We start from the raw sequence: 19,360 nt of genomic DNA, 5'->3' as shown, positions 1-19,360 counted from the left end.
CGTCTTTCCAGCCGGAGCGATCGCTGCGGCCGAGTCCCGCGAGGCGGCATCGCCGTGCCTTCCAGAGATACGTGGCCCAAGATGTCTTCGGCTGCAGAGCTGCGGCCCAGCGGGCTGCCCAAACCCCGCCGGGGCCCGGAAGGGGCCCTCTTGGCTGGACGTGGCAGCCCCTCAGGGACACCGCTGCCCCCCACTGCTTCAGTCACCGATGCCCCGGCGGCTCCCGGACACGCCGGCCGCGGGGGAGGCTCACGTTCCCCTCAAAGAGCTACAGAGAACGGGAGAAAACACACATCTCCTTTTATTTGGCTGCCTCCGCCGGTACATGGGAAACAGCAGATTTGTCATGCGGACGACGACTCACAGCACAGGCGACCACGTGCCACACGGAGGAGCAGGCGGGGCTGGCTGCCGGGCCTCCACAGGAGCCCAGCTCGAGGCATGCGCAGGCGGGGGCCGTGGAGTGGGCGCAGGGTGGCTGCCAGGCAGCGGGCCCCGGGACCGCCTGTGGTGGCCGTGCCCGTGGACCGTGGAGGGCGGGCTGTGCCCCGGCAGTCCCTCCCGGCGGAAGCGAGAGGCCCACCTGCCACTCACGGAGGCCACGGGGGCCACGAGGACCAGGGCACGTGACCCGTTGTCCGGGGACTTGGGCAAGGGGTGCTGCGGCTGCCTCAGCCCCTCCCTCCCCTTGGCCCCATCCCGGCAAAAAGCGCCCCGGAAAGGCCCCAGGCACCCCCATGGGATGGGGACGGGGCCCCCAGGAGGGGAGCATCCCAGCCCGATGGGGCTACCTCCACAGGACCCCCTCCCGTGCCCCCCTCGCCTTTCACGGGGCCTCTGCAAGGAAGAGGAGTGGGGGGTTTCTTAGCGCAGTTTCGGCTGGGTGAGGCTCTTTCACCCTGGATGCGGGGCTCACACCGGAACAAACGGGTCAGGTCACCGGAGTCCCTTGGGGTGGGGGTGGGGGTGACGTGTGGGACAAGCTCGCTTTCCCCAGCCAAGCGCTCCATGTCCTTCCTGGCCTGCCTCCTCCTCAAAACCGTTTGGCCGCCAGAGCCCCGCTGGCTTCTCTGTTGGGGGGTTCCTGACTGTCCAAGTGACGGCACCTCTTGCAGGAGGCAGGTGGCCTTCCGGGGCAGCCCCACATTCCTCTAGGGCAGGGGTCTCAAACTCGCGGCCCACGGGCCAATGGCCGGGACGGGCGGGGCACGGGGGAGGGGTCCTGCGGCCATCAAAGTGCCAGCGGCCCCCGGGAGCGACGCAGGATGAGCGACCCACCACCACCGCGGTGAATCCTTGATGCGGCCCAGCCTCACCCAGACTCTACTTCCAGCGGCCCCCAGGTAAGTTGAGTTTGAGACCCCTGCTCTAGGGAGAACCAGGCTTGGGCGAACCCTGGACTGACTCACATCTGGGGGCTGCCCGTCACTTCAATCTTCTTATGGCTGGGGAGGCACATGGGGACGGTGCTGCAGCGCTGCGCTGAGGCCTGGCCAGGAGCGCCGGCCAAGCCGATCCTGCGCAGCGCTGGTGGTAGATCGCTGTGGGAGGAAGCATCCGGCCCGTCCTGCATCCCTAGGCACCCTCGGGGCGCTCCCTGTCCCTTTTATTCCCTGGGGAGTCTGCTGGCAAATGAAGGAAAGACAGACGGACGGACGGACAGAAAAGGTGGCTGGAGCCCGGGGGGGCCGTGTTACTGAGGAGAGCTCAGGGTGGAGTTGGGGGCGGTCCCTTTGGTGCAGCGGGGTGGCAAGGCCTTGTAGCTGTAGTACTCCACCACCTGCTTGGGCACCTCAGCCAGGACGCACTTGGCCAGGGCGGTCGGGGAGGCCTGGAAGAAGCACAGAGAGCGGGCGAGGAGTGAGCTGGGCTCCCCTGGGGAGGGCGCCCCTGCGGGGTGGGGGCTGCCCTCTCGCCACTGGGGCCGGGACGCAGGACGTCCCTGGGCTTCGAGGCATCGCCACGGCCACTCGGCCACTCGGCGCCTCCCTGGGACGCGGCACATGGAGGACGCCACCCCGACGGAGACGCGCCCTGCTGTCCTGCGCCTTCCCAGGGGCTTCGTGGCTGCGCAGAAGGCCCCCCCCCCCTTGCCTTGCCGGTGGCCCACCGGCTCCTGGTCCGCCCTCTGCCCCTGCGGCAGAGCAGAGCCCTTGCCAAACGGCTCGGAGCAAGAGGCTGGGCGCGGACACAGAGCGAGGACGGACGGAGCGCATGCGACAGCGGCTGCTGAGCGCCTCCCTGGCACAGCCGAGGGAAGGAGATGCCCCGCCTGGGGAAGCGCTCTCAGGCCGGGGGGCGGCTCAGGTCCCACAACTCTGCGCCACAAAAGGCGCCGCTGGACCACCGTCTCCGCGGCCCCTGGGCGTATCCTGACTGCAAACCGCGAGGGCCTGCGGGGCCGGCCAGGCAGAGAACCACCACCACGCTGCAGCTGCAGCTGCCTCTGCCGCTGGCCGGCCCCGAGAACGCTGCCCGGGTGGGGGGGCGTCTCGAGCAAGGGCGAGACCCACCCCCCCGGCCTGGGACCGTCCAGCGCTCTGCAGTAATCGCCCGTCTCTTCTCCATACCGGCTGCCAGGGCCTGGGGGGTTAATCCCACTGCTTCACGGCTTTCAGGCTCAGCAACAGACAGCTTGTCTCCTGAGGCCAAAATTACTGACAATCAAACCCAATTAAGCCTTCGCGGTGGCCGAGCATCTTGTGTCTCTGGCTGCCAGAAATACCCAGCCGTGGATTTTCCTCTCTGGCATGCGCGACGCAGACGAGGGCGGGAGAAGCGCCTGGCAGGCGCGCCCGGGACCTCCACGCAGCCCTCTGGGCCGGCTGGGGGGCCAGGTCCGCTCCAGCACGCCCCCCGGGCCCTGCAGAGGCCTCCGGGCCCCTTTGCAGCAGGACCACCGGGTGGTCCCCGTGCTGGGGAGTCCTCCCGGTCCTCAGCCCCAGAGCCAGAGGATGCCGGTTCCCCCACAGCTCAGCGGGGGGCTGCTGCCTCTCCGCACAAGGTCCCGCCAGTCTCGAGTGCCACCAGCAAGCCCCGCCCCCTCCAGGAGTCCCTGCCAGCAAAGTGCTTCCAGTCTGAGGCCAGAATCCCTCACGGCTGCTTTCCGGGGGGGAGAGCTTTTCATTGTGGGCGTCTCCCACCAGGAGGCCCTCCTCAAGGGAGGCGTTTCGGACTTCCAAATGGGGGAGAGACTCCCCAGAGCAGGACGCCCGCAAGTAGCCAGGGGCGGGAAGAGGCGTGGGGCCGGCTGGGGAGGGGGCAAGGCCCTCTGGGGGAGCCACATTCAGCCCGTGCGCCCAAGGCTCAGTCCTCCTGCTTCACGGCATGGGAAACTGAGGCAGAGGGGCGTGCATCAGCGCTGGGGCCACTCACATTCTTGAACTCCCGGAAGGGGACAAACTGCACGATGTCCCGCAGGACGGGCTCGCCCTTGGGGGAGCGCAGGACGCCGTCATCCCCGTCCAAGACCTGCATGTCGGTGAAGTCGGCGTTGCCCACACCGACGATGATGATGGACATGGGCAAGTACGAGGCCCGGACAATTGCCTCCCGCGTGTCCGCCATGTCGGTCACCACCCCATCCGTCAGGATCAGCAGGATGAAGTATTGCTGTGGAAGGAAGCTGGTGAGCAGCGGGGTCAGTCGGGGCGAGGAGCATGCCCCCGGCCCCGGCCCCTGGCGGGCTCTGGCTGGGGAGGGTGGCCTGTAGCAGGGCGGGAGCCGGTCGGCCCGAGCTGCGAACCCCACGCTCGCCACGAGCCTCAGACAGAGCAACGGGGGCACCAGCGAGGTCCCTGGGCGGGCGGGCTCCCAAGGCCCCTCGGGGTGCTGCCCCTCACCCTGCCTCACGCTCGACTCCCACTCGGCCAGGAGGAGCGGCTCCTGGGGTGGCTCCTGCTCGCCCTCCGCTCAGGCCAGCACGGCTGCCTCGGCCCCGTCATTCGCGGGCTGGCTTGGCAGCAAAGTGCTCACCCGCTCGCGAGCAGAGCGCGGGCGGGAGCGATCCCAGAGGAAGGGCGGCGGGCCTGTCCCTCGCTCCCCGAGTACTTGGCGGGCCTGAATAATGGAGGAGCTCATTAAGGCACTTTCTCGCGTGCCTGAGAGTCCCCGCAGCAGCTCGCCGGCAGCCTGGGGGGGAGGCGAGGCGAGGCGAGGCGGGCAGCCCGCAGGCAGGACCTTCTGCGAGACCCGCTGGGCCGGGGGCGCAGGCGCAGGGGGCGCGTCGAGAGGCGAGCCGAGCCGCTCGCTCCCGCCCTCGCTCACGCACCGAGGCCTCCTTGCTCTTCTCCTCCTCCGCGGCGACCCGGGCCACCTTGGTGATGATGGGGGCCACGTTGGTCGGCCCGTAGAGCTGGATCTTGGGCAGGCAGTTCTGGTAGGACTCCACCACGCCCTGGATGCCTGTGGGGAGGGGAGGGTGTGGGTGCCCAGGCCATGCCGCCTCCCCCAGCAGCTGGGCAACCGAGGGGCGCCAGGGGGCTGATTCTGACGGGTGGCCACCTGTCGGGAATTCTTTGGGGGGCTCATAAAGACGGTGCCCCAGAAGGAAAAGTCACCCCCTTTCCAGCCTGTAACACGCAAAGAGGAACCCAAAGCACGTCGACGGGGCCGTTACCTTCACACTCGTCATCCTCTGGGTTGAAGTTAATGGCAAAGTCGTGGGAAACCTGCATGGAAGAGGAACACGGGCAGGTGTGAAGGGTCCGATGCGGCCGGAGGGCCGCAGCCGAGCGCCTTGGCGGGCCGTGCCGCCTGCCCCTGCCCAGCACGGCCAGTGGCACCATGGGCCCCCTGGTGATTCAGTGGGGTCCCCAGGGGGTCTTGGCTGGAAGGGGGGGGGAAGGTTCCCCTCGGGAAAGCAACAAGTGCACAGCCAGGCCCCCTGGGCTGTTCTGGAGTGTGGGGAGCGGTCAAGGTGCCCCCCCGACTGAGCCCGTGTCCCCGTGGGGTGGGGAGGACAGACAAGAGGCTGCTGCGGCACAAGCTGAGGCTGGGGGGCAGCAGGCTGGGGGCGACCCTCGGAGTCCGGCCCCATCGTCGGCCTCCCGCAGCCAGAGCGGCCGAGGGCCCCGGCCCCCCCGGGCAGCAGCTCCCGCCCGGCTGAGCCTTCCTCGGTGCTCCCGCCACGCTCGCTGCCGCTGAGGCGAGGGGCGCTCGGGGGCCGGCCACCCAGCCGCCACGGACCTCCCTCCCTCAGGCGGATGCTTTCCAAACAGGGCACTCAGGCGGGGCTTGTGCAGGGAAGGATCCACCCGGGAGCTCATCCCAAGCCTCCACGTACCTCGTAGTTGGGTGGGATCCTGGCTCCAAAGCCCAAGGCGGAGAATTTCTTGTCACTGTGGGGAGGCAGGAAGGATGCGAGGTGTCGGGCATCGATTGCCGGTGTCCCCGGCTGGCCAGGAGGGGGTTCCCAGCAAAGGGGCTACGGCACCCCCCCGGGGGCCAGGCCCCCCACATGGCCCCACCCTTCTCCCCACCCAAAACCATTCGGGGTCCCCCACTTTGGGTCCCTCTTCCCCTCTTCAAAATGGACCAAACGGCCCTCTCGAAGCTTACGCCATGACTGTCCACAAAGGATGAAAACTCAGACATGCCTGGTATTTGGGGGTGTCCTTGATCAGTTAGCACTTGCCCCCCCTTACACAGGAATGTGCTCCCCCCACCAGCCTCTTCCAACGGGAATCCGGCCCTTGGCTCCCAGCAGCCCCCAGCCGGCGCTCCCCAGGCTCGGCGCTGGGCGTCTCCAAGCCCGACCCTTCCCGCCCGGCCTCCCAGAGTCGGCCCCTCGCAGGGCTGGAGGCCGAGGAGGAGAGAGCGGCCGCTCCAGGGGCCGGCGGTGCCCGGACCCTCGCCCACACACCTGTCGTAGTCCTGGCAGATCTCCCCCACTGTCATGAGTGCCTTCAGGTACTCGTTGGGCTGGTATGGGTTGATGTAGTGGAGGGAGCAGCTGTTCCGGGGGTCCCCGTTGGAGGCGGTGAAGTCGATCGCCACCTGGGAAGACGGAAAGGGGGGCCTCAGGAGAGCCGCGGCCCCGGGCCAGACCGAGCCTCCCGCCGAGGCTTCTCTCGCCGGACAAGGCCGGAGAGGGAGGTGCCGGGGGTGCTCGCAAAGCCCCTTTCCTTCTCCGAGGAAATTCTGGCTCCTCCTTGCAGGAGCGTCCTTGGAATGCTTGGCATTCAGCCAAGCAAGCGCTTGGGGTGCGAAGAGGGGCCAGGCTGAGCAGGTCCTGGACACTGGTCCCCTCCGTCCTCCTTGCCCACCCCGTCCGAATGCATCTGGACCTTGGCTTTCAGCGCAGGCCTCGGCAGGATGCCCAGGGGCCCCCTTCCCTGCGAGCCGCAGCCTCAGCACCCACTGCTTCCGCTCCTCCTCCCACGGTTCCGTTTTCTGGCTTGCGGAGCATGGGACCCGGGGCTGGGGGCCACGGCGTCTCCTTCCGGCTCCTCCTCACGACACCGGTGCCTGGGCCGGGCCAGGGTGGGGAACAAGCAGGAGGCAGCGGGGGGCGCTTGGCGGGGGGGCCCCTGCAGGTACGGGGCCCTCGGCCGGGACCGCGCACACCAACCCTCAGCGCCAGCCCTGCCCAGGATCTGGGGCGGCAGCCCCGTTCCCGGCTCGCTCGCCCCTAGGACAGGCGTGAGCACAGCTTCGTGCCGCTCGCTGCCTCCGTGGCCCCTGCGCTGCCTCTCCACGGAGCCTGCGACGCCTCCCCCCGGAGGGGCTCCTTGCTCCTGGGATGGTGCCCAGCTGGCAGCCCTGTGAGCGAGGAAGCCGCAGCCAGCAATCTGTTCCTCGAATGTTCTGGGATTTGACTCACTCCGGGATGGAGATGCTCTTTCAGAGGCAATATGGGTGCCGGTTGTTTTCCAGGAAGAAATCTGGGCAAAGCTGCACAGCACAATCTGGCAGCAAGGCCGGGGGGGGCCGGGGGGGAGCGGCCCCACGCGCCAGCCCGGGCCCACGCCGAGCCTCGTCACGGAGGCAGAGGTCGCTGGCCGAGCCCAGGCCGGATTCCCACGTGGCCGCTCCGCCGGGCTCTCCCCAGCACAGCCGCAACAGCCTCGCTGCAGAGCCCCCCCGGCGTAGGGACCCCTCCCCAGGAGGCGCCCGGCCCAACCGTGCCGGATCCTGCCCCAGAAGCGAGACCGGCCCGTCTGCGGCTGCCGAACTTGGGCACCCCTGGAAAGGCGGGACTTGGAGAAGACAGCCATGCCGGGAGAGGGGGAGGCAGGAGGGGGGGCCCTGGGAGGTGAGCGGACCCCATCATGGAAGCCGCCCCTGGAGCGGGGGGGGAGGGGGCAGCTTGGGGGGCCTTCGCTCACCGCATCATCCTAGGTGGGAGACACCTGGACTGCACTAGACACCCCCAGAGGAGGCCTGTCCTGAAATCCCGGGACCGGCCAGGCGGGTCAGCACAGGCCAGAGCCCCCCCCCCCACTTCCCACTCTCTGCACGCACTCTGTGGGGGCCATCAGAACATGCCACTCGGGGCTGGCGGGGAAGGCGCCCGCTGCTCACCGTGAAGTGAATCTGGCAGCCGCCCATGATGTAATCCAGGAACGAGTAGACCCTGTGGATCTTCAGAGAAGCGGCAGGTCAGGCAATGCCGGGGGGGGGGGGGGGGGGGGCGGGGGGGAGGCAATGCCAAAAGGTGCTGGCCCTGCCTGGAGGCGAGTGACTTGCAGGGAGGGGCAGGCTTTGGGGAAGGGTCCGGTGCCCGACCCTGAGGGGCCGGAAGGTGCTGCGGGCTGCAGATACCGCCTTTCCGCTGCCCCGTCTCCACCCCGAGGTCTCTGCCCTCCCCGGAGCGCAGTGAGGGCCGGCTGGAACTCCAGAAGACAGGGGAGCCGCCCGGCGTACCTTCAGGTCCAGCAGAATGACCACGCCAGAGTTCTTGTAGTTCCGCTTCTTCAGCTTGTACTTGGGGTTCATGCAGTCCCACTGAATCTGGTTTTGCGGGGGGGGAGCGGGAGGTGTGCTCAGGAATGCCGACCAGGCCTGGCGGGGAGGGCTGGCTCCCCCCAGGCCGGCCCAAACCCAAGCGTGGCCGGAGCAGGCCTGGCCTGGGCGTGAGGCAGCGTGGGGCCGAAGTCGGGGGCGGCACCCGGAGCCCCCCAAAACCTCCCTGTGCCTGGCCAGCCCCAGCTCTAAGCCTGCCGGGAGCGGCTGCACCGCGGCACCCACAGGTGAGGGCTTGCCGGAAGAGCACCTGGATCCGCCCCAGGCTCGCTCTAGCCCAGCCTCCGGGTCCCGCGGCAGCCGAACCGTGGCCCCGGCGGACGAAAGGGCAGCGGGGGCCTCTGGCTTTGCTCCCCAACCCGGCACTCCCGGCACTCGAGCGAGTTCTGCAGCCGGTGTGACCGGTAGCCGTTGGCAGGTCTGGGCAATGCCGGGTTTTCCTCTGGGAAAGTTGCGGAACTGAAGCGACCAGCTCCGGGGCGTCGTGGGCCTCCCTGCACACCCACCTTGTTTCCCCCCGTGGCTTTCTGCATCTCCTCGAAGGTCGTGTAAAATTCTCCGATGAAGTCATGCTTGCCCCGGGAATCGTAGTCAAACACGACGCACTGCACCCGAGAAGACACCGCTAGGCACCTCGGCAGCTGCTCGACCCGTTCAGCAGCGCTGGCGTGGCCCGTAGCCAGAAGCCCCGAGGCAGCCCCGGCCCCGGCCAGCCCCATACTGCAGGCACGGACCGGCAGCCACGGCCCTTCCTCCAGCTTCCAGCCAGGAAGCATTCCAGCCAGCTGCCCTGGAATCGGCCTTCCCCAATGTGGGCAGGGGGTCTCCCAGCCCTCCTGGAGAGGCCCATGGGGGCCGAATCAGGGCCCTGCGCAGGGCAGGCGGGGTCCTACCGAGGGGCTGCAGCCCAGCAACTCCAGGGCAAGGCACACGAGCTTCCCCAGGCCTGACTCACCCGCAGCTTCCGCTTCTCCTCGCAGCTGCACAGCGAGTTCAGGGAGACTTTGAACGGCTCCCATATGGGGCTCAGGTTGTTCTTGACGAACTGGAAGCACAAGGCGGAAAGCGGCCCTGACTCCCCTGCGGGGCACAGGGCACTCCTTGCCGCCGGCAGGGCTGGCACCACGCGCCGGGCCAGGTCCCTCCGGAGACCCCCAGAGCCCAGGCACGAGCCCAAGCCGGGCCGGCCCCTTCTGCGGCTCATCTCCGCCTCCCTGCCGGGGCCCGTTGGGACAAGGCAATGCTTGCGGTGCTGGAAAACGGACCAGGGCCATTTCCTTCAACAGCATTCGCCCTCTGGGTCTTGGCTGGTCTGTGTATTCTGGGATGGAGACACCTCGTTTTTCTAACCCTAACCCAGTGATGGCGAACCTTTTGGAGACCAAGTGCCCAAACTGCAACCCAAAACCCACCTATTTATCGCAAAGGGCCAACACTGCAATAAAACCTGAAAACTGAGGTTATAGTTTAGAAAAAACCCTCACAGCCAGTGCAAGCAAATATATATGCACCCTTGGCAGCGCGCTGACCGGCCATGCAAAAGCTCGGATGAGTCGGGGCTCGTGACGTCATCGCCTGGCACCACAACTCCTTTCCGAGCATGCGCATGGCCCCCATGTGCGCTGTTACCCGATGCTCGGCTGCTGGGGCGATGCTGGGGCGGCTCGGCTGGCGTGCCGACGGAGAGGGCCCTGCGTGCCACTGCGGCACACGTGCCACGGGCTCGCCACCACTGGCCCCTCTCATGCCGCGGGAGCTGCACGGTTCTCCTGCACGCAGATTCCCCTCCGGTTTCGGAGGAACTGCAGCACTGGGGGCCCAGCTGCGTCAGCAGCACGGGGGAGTCCGTCCTTCTCCGGCTGGAAACTCTTACCTCGGTGCGATGCACCAGCTGCTCACTGCCGTCATCGTTGATCCGGTAGATCTCCAGGAAGGGGTCAGATTTGCTGAAGAGGTCCTGGGGAGAAGCCAGGCGGGAGCCGTTACCCGGTTGCAGCGTGTGAACCCAGCCCTGCCCTGGCCTGCCCTGGGTCCTCCAGTGGCGATCGTGCAGGGTCCTTGGGAAGATGGGGGGGGTGCATGGAGGGGGGACCTGAGCCCAGTCACCCACCCAGCTGTTGAGTGAGGAGCTGAGCGGATGTCAGGCATGCCCCCCCGCCACCCTCCCTGGACCCAGGACCCCGTGCTGCCAGCATGGGCCTGCCTGGGACCCCCCTCTGCAGCAGCCCAGCTCCAGGAAGCAGCCGGGCCGCTGGCCGGGGCACTGGCAGGCCCTCATGCAAGCAGACCGGGGCGGCCACCACAGGCCCGGGCGTCCCGGCACACGGGAGCAGAATTCCCAGCTGCCTCAGGGGACACCAGGGTGGCCACGTCTGCCCAAACCGCCCCCCGCGCCCGCCGTCGCCCGCCTTCCCTGCCCCACGTGGCCGAGTCATCTGGACGCCACAGCAGGGCGCACGGCGGCCCCACACGGCCCCAGCTACCTTGTCGTCCAGTTTCTTCGCCCGGAAGAAGAGCTCCACAAAGCCGTTGTCCCCGGAAATCTCTTCAGAGGTCACCTGTCAGCGGAGCAGGGCGTGAGTGCGGGACGTGTCCGGTGGCCCCGAGGCCAGGAGGGGCCCCCAACCCAACCGGGGGGGCGGGGCTGGCTCGTGGCACACTCACCGTGATGGTGGACTTGCCGGCAAACTTCCCGTACTTCAGGACGAGCGGCTTGCTCATGCGCTTCTGGGCCACGATCTGCAAGGCAGGCGCAACCGTCAGCCTGAGCCGCGTGCGAGCGGCGGGGCCGAGCCGGGGCCAAAGCCTCGGGGCCACACCCTGGGCCCCCGAACGGCCCCCAGAGCAGCCAGAGGCGGAGGCGCCAGGAGCAGGCTCCACTTGGCACCCGCGGTCGTTCCAGTGTGAACGCCCCACTCCGTTTTGCTCCATTTAAAGGCAGACGGCACACGCCCGGAGAATGCTGGGCTGGGACACGTCGGGAGCGCTGGCAGTGCCGGGCCCCAGGGCGCTGGCGCGAGTGCAGGGGGGAGCGTGCACGGTGCGCCCAGAAGCACCTCCGGAGCGGGCCCTCGCTCGGCAGCCCTGGGTGTGGGAAGCCTGGCTCGGGGCCCTGGACCGGGACACGTTCCCCTCCTGGTTGCCATTCCAAGTTTTGCCAAGGAGCCTTTGGTGCGCTGCCCTTAACTCGGCAAGAAAGAGCAGCATCGGCACGTCGGAAACAAACCAAGAAGCAAACAAGCAAAGAAACATCTCCCCTCCGCCGGAAAGTCACGCCGCGGGGCCAAAGGACCGGGAAGGAGAGCGCTGCGCGCCGCTCGCCCCCCGCACCTGCCCCCTACCTGGCCCACGGTGCATTCCATGCCCCCCAGGAAGTCGTCGTCGTGGGTCCCGATGCTGCTGTGGCCGTGGATGTCGTAGACCTCGAAGCGCAGCTTCTGCACCTCCTCGAAGTAGTAGTCCACCATGAAGACCTTGGCGAAGACCGGGTTCAGGTTGCTCCGGATCACCTCGGAGCGGTCCACCTGGGTGCGCAGGGAGGGCGTGGGGGCAAGGGCCACGGACAGGCCGGGGGGCCCGGCCCCGGCCCCACTGCTGCCCTGGCCCACGGGCTGGTTCTGGTGGCCACAGAGGGTGGCTCCCTCCCCGTTCCCACCCGTGAAGCGGGCAGCCTCTGTGGCCCGCTCACGGGGGCAGCGTTGCGCCTCTTGGCGGTTCTGCCCCGGGGCTGCTGAGGGCACACGGCCCAGCACAGCACAGCACAGACGGGCCACTCCTGTCCTGGGGCAGCCCTGCGGCCCTTCTTCTCCGTGAGTGAGCGGAAAACACACAAAGCACACACAGGCTGTGCTCTTTGTGAGTAATGTTAAACAGACACGAGGACGAGAGGCCCGTGAGCCCCGGGCCGTTCCCAGAGGCCCGACGGACGGGGCTCCTTTGGATTAAGAGTCAAGCGATGCCGGTGGAGGGAGGGGCAGAGCTGAATGCTTCGCGGTGGGGGAAGGCGCGCTGCCTGCCCTTTCTCTCTGGCTGCAGCCGCACAGCGCCTCTCCCGGCTCCCTCCGAAGAGACGGGCCGCCAATCCGGCTGCCTGACGCTCCGCTGGAAGCAGGGCAGGATTCCGCCTCCTTCCGCCCTGCATGCGGTGCGTGCAGCTGAGACGCTAATGAGCCGCTCCCCACACACTCCTCCGTCCGTTCCCATGGGAGGCTTCTTGTCGAGGTGCCAGGTTCGGGGAGGGGGCCTGCCGGAGCGCCTCTGGGAGCACTCGGCGGCGGGCAGGTGCCAAGGCACCCTCCGGCCTCTGCCCCTCGCTCACCGGGCCGGGCCAAGCCCTCCGCCCCTCTCGGGTCTTGTGCAGACCGCGGGCCCTCCGCTCCGGCCCCTTCCGCACCGCTGCCGGGACAGGAGCCGCCCGGGACCGCCCAGCCTGGCTCGCCACCCGTAGCAGAGCCGGCCGCCGTGGCCGCCAGCCCTTCCTCCGGGCCAGCTTCAGAACAGCCCCCTCTGTGCAGGGGGCACGGCCTTCCTCGCTGGTTTGCTGCTGCAGACGAACTGGCAGCGGCCGACCCTCTGGCAACGGAGCAGGCGCAGAGCGCCTTCCTCCCGCTGCTGAGGACTCCTCGGAGCGGGGCTGCCGAGCTTCCCAACCGGCTTCCCACCCGGCCCAGCCGCAGCCACGCTGCCAGCGCCTTCCTCTGGGATCGATTTCCCATTTGCAACCCTCCCGTCTCTTCCCACCATTCCCTCCAAGCTGCGGAAGCGCCATTAAGGAGAGAAAGAGGAGCAGCTACACAGACGGATGGACTCATTAGCACCTGGAGGCCCCCTGGAGCTGGGCATGGCCAGTGCTCCCCCCCTCGAGAGCTGCACCGGATGGAACTGAGCGGCCGGAGGGCGGCACTGCCCCCCCCCCCCCGGACGCACCTCGGCCTGGCCAGGAGAAGGCTGCTTTTCTCTCAACAGCATCCTGGACGGCCACCGAGTGTCTCTCCAGGCCAGCTGCCCTCTCCTTGGGCAGGGAAGGAAGGGCCCCTCCCCAGCCCTGGCCCGCATGCCCTGCGGAGGCAGCGAGACCCCCCCAGGCGACGGCCCGCCTGCCTTCCACTGCCCGCTCAAGCCGCTTTCACTGGGGTCCCAAGGAGGCAGCCAGTGGGACTCGCTCCCTCCGTGGCAATCAATTTCCCCAAAGCTCCTTTATCTCACGAACCTCACCAAATGTCCTCCCCTAATGACTGGGGATTTATTAATCAGATGCCATCACTGCCAGCTCTCATCCCCCTGCAGCAGTTCAGCTGCCCCCGCAGCAGCCTCCTCTCGCCTCCCTCCGGGGCCGCTGAGCCCGGCGAGGGCCACCCCTGCCCTCTGGTGCACCTGCCCCATCCCAGGTGCGGGACCGCGGCCGGCTCCGTCCCTGGAGCGGAAGGGGCCCCGCCTGCTGTTCGCACTCGGTGCTGGGCTGGCCCTCAGTGCCGCTCCGGCTTGGGACCGCCCCTCCTGTTCCTCCCCGCAAGGGGGCTGGAGCAGCACTGCCAGGAAGGGGGGATGCGGCCTGACGTGCTTCTTTTCACCTGCAGGAGATGGCTCTTGTCTCTCCACAGAGAGGAGGGCCGGGGGCTCGCATGCGCCTGCCGAGGGTGGTGGACAAGCCCGAGGCCCCACGGCTCCCCCTGAGGGGGCCTCCTCCTTGCGCCCTGCGGCAGAGGCGGTTCGTGCAGAGGACTGCCCTCTGCGATGTGGGGCCCCTGCCCCCTAAAAGAAATAGATCTTTGGAAGACCCCGCCATGGGCGGCTCGCCTGCAGAGGAACAAGGACCAGTGGAGCGTCCTGCGACGTGTTTCTCCTTCCCTGGGTAACAGGGAAGAGGGAGGGGAAGGGCTCCTCCCCTCCTTTTGGGGAGCCCTGGCAGACACCCTGGGAGGGCCGTGGAAGCCCAGGAGGCGACAGGGGCCTGGCCCGGGCGCCGAAGCCCAAGCATCTCTTGGGTGATCTCGGGGGAAGTCGCTCTCCTCGGCCTCACAGTGATTTTTCAATAACAAGGAGGCACGAGACAGTGGTTTGATCAACGTCAGGGCCGAGCGGCCCTTTGGGAGACGAGCCAAAGCGATTTTCCACGGCGGCTGCCGCGGCCACGACGGCTTGGCTCCCTCGCAAAGACAAGCGCCCATTTCGCTATTGATTTTTGCCACGCCGTCTCAGCACAAGCGGAGTCTTTGCCTGTCGGCCTCAGAAAACGAATTCGGCTCGCGAAGAAGCGTGCGGCTGTGCCAGGAAGGAGCCGGCTCCTGCGGGCAGCGGCCCGGACCTGTCCCTCCTGGAGGCAGCAGGCGAGCTGAAGGGCATGGGGCAGCGCTGGCCAAAACGCCACTTAGCCCGGCGGATGCAGCCCCGGTGGGCAAGCTAATGCGCTCCCTGGCCACGCTCCCATCTCACCGCCCCACTGCGCGAAGGCAGCGCCGCGCAGCGCTTCCCAGAACCTGGAATGGCCCGGCCCGGCCCGGGGGCCACCGCAGTCCAAGGCAGGGGACGTGTGGGTCTGGACGAGGCGACCTCCACTCAGGGCAGCCGGACCCTCCCCTCCGAAATCCCCTGCTCCAGCCCAGCTTTTGTTCCGCTCTGCTTCAGCTTCGCCGCGGTTTCTGAACAACATGATTGGCAATTAGGAGCAGCGTTCCGAGCAGAGCTTGCTAGATCAAAGCAAAGCGTGTACAAGATTTTGTGGCCAATTAAATGTAACTTGGAATTACCAGGTAGACGGGCCAAAGTTTGTTGATTGGTTACGATAGCTGGGATTTTTCAAACAAGCTCCCTCGCTTTTGGAAAGATCGTGTTGTTTTTCTTCCCCGTGTGGTGGATGGGCTGCCGCTTTTTCTGGCGACGCTGAACCGCGTGGGCTGCCGACTCGTCCTCTTCCTTCCGCCTTATTGGAAGGGGGCAGCGCCCTGCCTTCCGTGGGCAGCTGGCAGCCTCCGGAGCGACTGCATGTTGCCGGGCTAATTGCACCGGAGGCCTCGCAGAACCTGACCGTGAGCCGAGGCCTGGGCAGGACTGGCGCAAGCGGGGTGGGGAGGGTTGCTAGTCCCGAGCTGCAGGAGGGATCCTGAAGCACTTTTGGTTGCTCCTCTGACGGCTTGCCAGGAGGGCAATGCCCGGCCCGGCCTGGCCAAGCAAGCACAGAAAGAGGCGGCAGCACGGACTGTTGTGCTGTAAAGCAGAATCACGCAAGTCGTCCCGCAGCGCACAAGCCGTGCCGGAAGGGGTGCGGCTACTGCACCCTGGCCGCGGAAGAGCGGGCAGGGGCTCCCCACCGCCTCCAGTCGCCCCCCATGGAGGACCTCCTTTTGAACGGCGTCGCAGTGCGCCAGCAACGCACTGGCATCGCAGGGGATGCCAGGGGATGCTGGGGCGGCTGGCACAGGACGTGCCAGGAGACCGATTCGCTTCTGTGTCCGACACACTCTTATAATCACCGATTCTACTTCTGTGCCGTCCTGTGGCCCGCGCGCCGCCCCCCGCCCACGTCCCGTGGAACGTGGAGCCAGAATGTTCGCTCCGGACCAACACGCTCGGCCGACAAAAGGCCTCCGGCTGGTTCAAAGGGCCGGTTGTCGCGAGGCCTCCAGCCCACCCGCCTGGCCTTTATTGCCGCCGTCTGCTCAGAGACTCGCGCAGAGGATGAGCGTTCTCGCTGCCAGCATCTAACGAGGATCTGAAGCTACAGGCAATTAACCCTGGAGCTGTTACAAAAGAGACATGTGCGGGCAAGGGAGCCGGAGGGAAGCAGCCGAAGACGGAAGCCGCGGGAGCGCCGGCAGCTTTTGCGCACACACACAGAGGCAGCGGGTTCCCAGCAGGAAGGGGCTGGCACGAGGCCTGGAAGGGGGCGAGGAAGGGGGCAGCTGCTCCAGGAGCCGTGAGGGCCATGGGGGGGGGCGTCAGGGCCCTGTGGAAGCTGGCCCGGGCTCAGCAGCAGGGCAGGGCAGGGCAGGGCAGGGCAAGCCAGTCCCGGGGCAGGGGCGGGGGCAGGCAGTAGGTTCCTGCGCGGGTCTGAACCTCGGCTCTCTTGGGCTTCAGCCCCAGGAGTTCTCCCCCCGAGATCAGCCCCCCCCCGCCTTGTGGGGTGTGCAAGGAGTGCCACGGAGCTACTTGTGGCCCTGCAGACGGTTTGGCTCCCAAATCGGCCATGGGCCTGTGGGCTGCTGAGCGGCGGAGCAAGACCCCGGGGGCCACCCGTGCCGGCCCTGATCGGGGGAGCGCGGGTGCCCGCAGCGGGCGGTGCGAGGGCCTCTGGCGGCCTCCAGCCGGTGCCCCAATGAGGGGCTGGCGGAGCAACACGCTGGCCTGGCCGGCTGCGGGGCCACGCAGACGTGGCGTTAGTAGCAGCAGAGGCACACGCCTCGGTCGAGAGGCGGTTCCTCCAGCCCGCGGCTCCCTTTTCAACTGGCGCGAACAGCGGGGCTTGAATGGAACCGTCCCGGTTTCCTCATTAAGCCGGGACCGGAGGGGCCCCCGATGAGACGTGCGGTCGGACGGGGGCTCACCTAGTTTCCATTCTCTGTCCATAATTCTATCTCTCTTTTCTTTCCGGCTCGTTTTGTCATTTTCATTGTTATTTCATGCCACAGGAAGAGGTCAGGGAACTCTCACAAAAAGATTCATGAGCACATTCCAGGGATCAAGACCAGAAAAGGCTTTTGTCTTCCTGAGACGCAGGAGAACGGAGGCCAGATTAAAGGGCTGAAGATCAGCCCTTGCCAGCCAGTGATATTTATGTCCTGTCTTTTTTTGTGCAAAAAACCCAAGGCGGCTGAAGCAGCCCACTTCCCCTCCACTGATTCCTCAAAGCAACCTGGAAGGCGGGCTGGCCTGAGATGGGGCCCAAAGGCTCCCTGGGCACCTCATGGCCAAGTGCCGGCCTGGACCGGGATCACTCAAGTCCCAGCACCAGGGTGTAACCACTGCACCACACAGCTCCGTCATGACTCTGCCCTCTATAAAGCACAATCATGTGCGTCTTGCTTAAGAAATATAGTTTTCACATGCATTTAAATCGACGTCATTTTAATTGCTCGAGCAGCGCCTCACAGCGCTATGAGCACGAAGCAGTTGGACCTTGGGGTTGCCGAGGAAGCCCTTCCCCTGCACGACCGGAGCGATCGCACTCCGAGCAGGGCAAAACCCGTTCCACAAACCTCCCACACGGAAGCCGTACTGCGGAAGCCAACAAACCCCGGCACACAGCCGCGGCCACGAACACGCAGCGAGCAGGACGAGGTTCTGCGTGATGGGGGGGGGCGCCTCCTTCCCCAAAAGCGGCTCCTGCAGAGCCGCTCCCCCGCTTGCCCCATGGAGGAGCCGGCCCCCCCGCCTCGCGGCTTCCATGCAAAGAAATGCACCCGCCCAGAGCCACGTCCCCTCGTGCCGCCCGCCGCCCTGGGTCCCCGTGGGCAGATGGCTCCCGGCTGGCCCCACTTGGCCGCCCCTCGGAGAGACTGCAAGGCCACCCCAAGGCGGGAGGAGCTTTCCCTGCCGGCTGTGGGGTTGGCTCTCAGCCAGGCCCATGGCTGGAGCTTCTCCTTGCGCCTCGGGCTGAAAGAGGGTCGGCTCCCCTGCCCCGGCACTCTGGAGGGGACCAGCGAGCCCATCTGCCTGCTCCGTTTTCTTCTGTGGCCCAGTTCCAATTCCCACACTCCCCTCCTGGATGCGTGCCAGGTAACTGGGATCACAAGCTCCGAAAGTTTCACTCTGTCTGTCCATCCAAGAAGAGCGCGGGCCTCTCCCAGCAACAGGCGCAGGGAGCTGGTCAGCTCGGTGCCCCCTTTGGGCTCCCAGGAAAAGGGGGAGGCTGGTGCTTTGGCATTTTCGAGGGGTCCCAACAGGTCCAGCAACTGACCCAAGCACCCCATCGAGCACACGGCCTCGTACCTGCGGGGGGGGGGGCGTGTGACGGAGCTGCTTGGAGCCGGCCCTCCATCCGTCTCCCAGGCAGTGCTCAGACGGCTCCTCCAGCCCCTGGCCCCCCAGAGGCGTGGACCCTGCTGTTCGGCCCCAGGCCGGTCACTCAGCTCCAGGCAGGCAGGCGCAGCCAGGTGGCCGCAGGGCAGCTGCCCGAGCACAGCCTGGAAGGCCGGCGGACGGAGAGCCGGCCCTGAGCTGCCCCAGCAAAGACTTCGCTCAGGTCAGCCCAGGAAGGGTCAGGAGGGCCACGCAAGAGGGGCGCCGCGTCTGGGAGAGGAGGGGGCGCCCGGGCGCTGGCTGCAGCCTCGGCTCCCGACAGGAGCTGCCCCCCGCTCTGGGAGCCCGGCCCCCCGCACGCCCCGAGCCGCCGCTCACCTCCATCCACTGCCCCTGGGACTGCATGAGCACCACCACGCAGGGGTCGGACTTGTTCAGCGCGTCGCGGTCCAGCAGGTGCTTGCAGCTGACGCGCAGCTCCACCTTGGCGACGCAGGTGGCCGAGACGACGCCCAGGTTGGCCTGGGAAGCGGGGTCCAGCAGCTCATTCATCCTTGGCGGGGGGCCCCGGCGGGTCTCGGGTCGGAGCTCGGCGATGCCGGGGGGCAGGCACCGGGGCACCTCCGCAGCCGGGCCGGGGGGGCGGCGTGGTCCGGGAGCCTGGCGGAGGACGGCAGCGTGGCTCCACACGGTCTGGGCCACGCGCTCGGTGCGGGCCACGGCCTGCAGGAGGCGCTGCCTCTCCCTGCGCTGGGCAGCTGGGGAATGAGCCCACGGAGGAAGGGTTCCTCTACCGAGCGAGCGGCAGTTTGCGCTGCTTCCTCTCCCGGATGCTGATCCAGCACAGCCCCCTTTGCTGCTGGCACAGATCACGCCGGGACGCGAGTGTGCTCCGGCTCTCTCCGAAGGAATCCGGGGGTGGAGAAGGTGGCAGCTTTCTTCTGGCCTTGTCTGTCTGCACAGAAGATGGAGAGAGAGAGCCGACCAGCGCAGAAGCCGTCCGGCAGGATTTCGGGGCACCGGGCACCGATTTCACCGGCAGCTCCACCGCTGGGGAAGTGTGCCACGGCCGGTCTCTTCCCGGGGCGGAAAGGGCAGCCCCGTGCTCAGGCGTCCTCGGCAAGGCCAGCGGGAAGCCCTGCCACAGAAGGCGGCTGCGTCTCTCAGGAAGGCGGCTGGCTGCAGGGCAGAGGAGAGAACACAGGCTCAGCGGACGGGCCACGCGCAGCGCAGAATGCCAGGAGCTGGCAGATGCCCACGTGCCTTTGGGCTGAGCCCACCAAGGTACCAGCCCATCTCGCAGGCGCGTCCGGCGGGGGGGGGGGAGGACGCAGCCCCTCGTGCTGGGAGCTGGCACAGGGTAGCTGCCCTTCAGGGTTTGCATTTGCAAAATGGCTGCTCTTGAGACACAAAATGCCCATTGCACAGAAAGCAAATGCGG

The 19,360-nt window shown here is 67.4% G+C and overlaps 1 protein-coding gene across 1 annotated transcript; it reads right to left on the bottom strand.

The window, feature by feature from the left end:
- Window positions 1–1,693: 1,693 nt before the first annotated feature.
- On the bottom strand, window positions 1,694–18,471 carry CPNE7 (copine 7). The gene is made up of 15 exons (XM_044427831.1): window positions 18,298–18,471; window positions 11,307–11,489; window positions 10,630–10,704; window positions 10,449–10,523; window positions 9,839–9,922; window positions 8,921–9,010; window positions 8,472–8,570; window positions 7,867–7,953; window positions 7,525–7,584; window positions 5,864–5,997; window positions 5,285–5,339; window positions 4,619–4,670; window positions 4,271–4,404; window positions 3,376–3,612; window positions 1,694–1,831 (listed from the first exon to the last, which is right to left on the bottom strand). The coding sequence occupies exons 1-15, from the start codon at window positions 18,469–18,471 to the stop codon at window positions 1,694–1,696; spliced, it is 1,677 nt and encodes a 558-aa protein (XP_044283766.1).
- Window positions 18,472–19,360: the final 889 nt, after the last annotated feature.

This window comes from Varanus komodoensis, unplaced genomic scaffold, assembly GCF_004798865.1.
Source record: "Varanus komodoensis strain SLA01 unplaced genomic scaffold, ASM479886v1 scaffold19, whole genome shotgun sequence".
Lineage (NCBI taxonomy): Eukaryota > Metazoa > Chordata > Lepidosauria > Squamata > Varanidae > Varanus > Varanus komodoensis.
Note: the sequence above shows the minus strand (reverse complement) of the source record. Positions and strands in the feature narration are given on the sequence as shown.